We start from the raw sequence: 1,457 nt of genomic DNA on the forward strand, positions 1-1,457 counted from the left end.
CACTTATAAGGGAGCCCGTGGGACAGCCTGGGCAGATGTATCATAGCCACGGAGACCTGAGCAACTTCTCGTCACACGCGCACACGCTATTGTACTATTACTATATTTTCTGCTGAATAAAAATAATTCTATAGTTCAATTTGGTACTTGTTGATTTGTCTCTAAAGCTTACGGCTTTTGGAGCCTTTGAGATTACGCACATAACACTATGTAAATTAACAACCAGTTCTACTGCTGACTTGTATAACAATTCACTTACTAATTCAAAATTAAATGGAATTTCAGCATTTTCATTTTCAGTTAAAAGATTATTTCTATGACTAGTTTTAGCATTAAGAGATGGCAGTGAAGAATTGGTACAAGGTTGTTCAGGAATTTGAAAAATTAATTGTAGTTCTGGGAAGTGCTTAGCATGAATATGTCTTTTAAATGTAGCTAAGGACTGAAAAGATTGTTTACAGTTACCTTCGCCACATCTATAAGTACTATGACTTTTTAACGAATGAAATATTTTAAAATGACATACTAATGCTTTCCAATTTCCAGAGTTCACTTCACATATAAAACAAATCATTTTAAAACCAAGTAGTAGCTTAAAGTTAACAATCGAATATAAGATTACAAATTAAATCTGTATACTTCAAATTATCCAAATGAATGTAAACAGCAGGGTCCAGACAACACTAGTTCTAACAACCTGGGAAATATTTAGCAACTATTATAATATCGAACATTAAAAATGTATCGAATATTTATATATTCGCATCAAGAGTATTGATGTACATACAAATACATATACTATAAGCAACACAGAGAGCAGGATAAGTTTGTAACGATCTTTACCAATAACAAGTAAATATGTATACAAATTTTAAATCAAAAAAGATAACTAGTAAATAGAAATGTAATTTTAACTTACAAAACAATAACTGTATGATACTTCAAATTCTTCAAATTAATGTAAACATTCGAGTCTAGAGAACACTCCTTCTAACAACCTGGAAAATAATTAGCAACTATTATAATATCTAACATTAAAAATGTAATGAATATTTATTTATTTAAATCACGTCTATTGATGTACGAACAAATACATAAACTATAAGCAACGCAGAGTGTGGGATCAATTTGTAACAATCTTCACCAATAATAAGTAAATATGTATATAAATTTAATTAAAAATTCATTCTTTAAATAAAAAAGGTAACTAGTAAATAGAAATGTAATTTCAACTTACAAAATAACAACTGTATGATACTTCAAATTCATTAAATGAATATAAACAGCAGAGTCTGAACAACACTCGTTCTAACAACCTGGGAAATATTTAGCAAATATTATAATATCTAACATTAAAAATGTAATGAATAGGTATTTAATAATTTACATTAAGTTTATAGATATATAAATATATAAAATATAAATTATACCTACCATAGAGTGCGGGATCAGTTTGT

At 28.3% G+C, this 1,457-nt stretch overlaps 1 protein-coding gene across 1 annotated transcript in view; it reads right to left on the reverse strand.

Moving 5' to 3' along the window:
* Positions 1–574, reverse strand: part of LOC111042887 — a 7,679-nt gene extending 7,105 nt beyond the window's left edge. The window contains exon 1 of the mRNA XM_022327605.1: positions 201–574. Within this exon, the coding sequence (XP_022183297.1) occupies positions 201–574 (374 nt within the window). The remainder of the gene's footprint in view (positions 1–200) is intronic.
* Between the last annotated feature and the right edge of the window lie 883 nt (positions 575–1,457).

Source organism: Myzus persicae, unplaced genomic scaffold, assembly GCF_001856785.1.
Source record: "Myzus persicae strain clone G006 unplaced genomic scaffold, MPER_G0061.0, whole genome shotgun sequence".
In the NCBI taxonomy this organism is placed as follows: Eukaryota; Metazoa; Arthropoda; class Insecta; order Hemiptera; family Aphididae; genus Myzus; species Myzus persicae.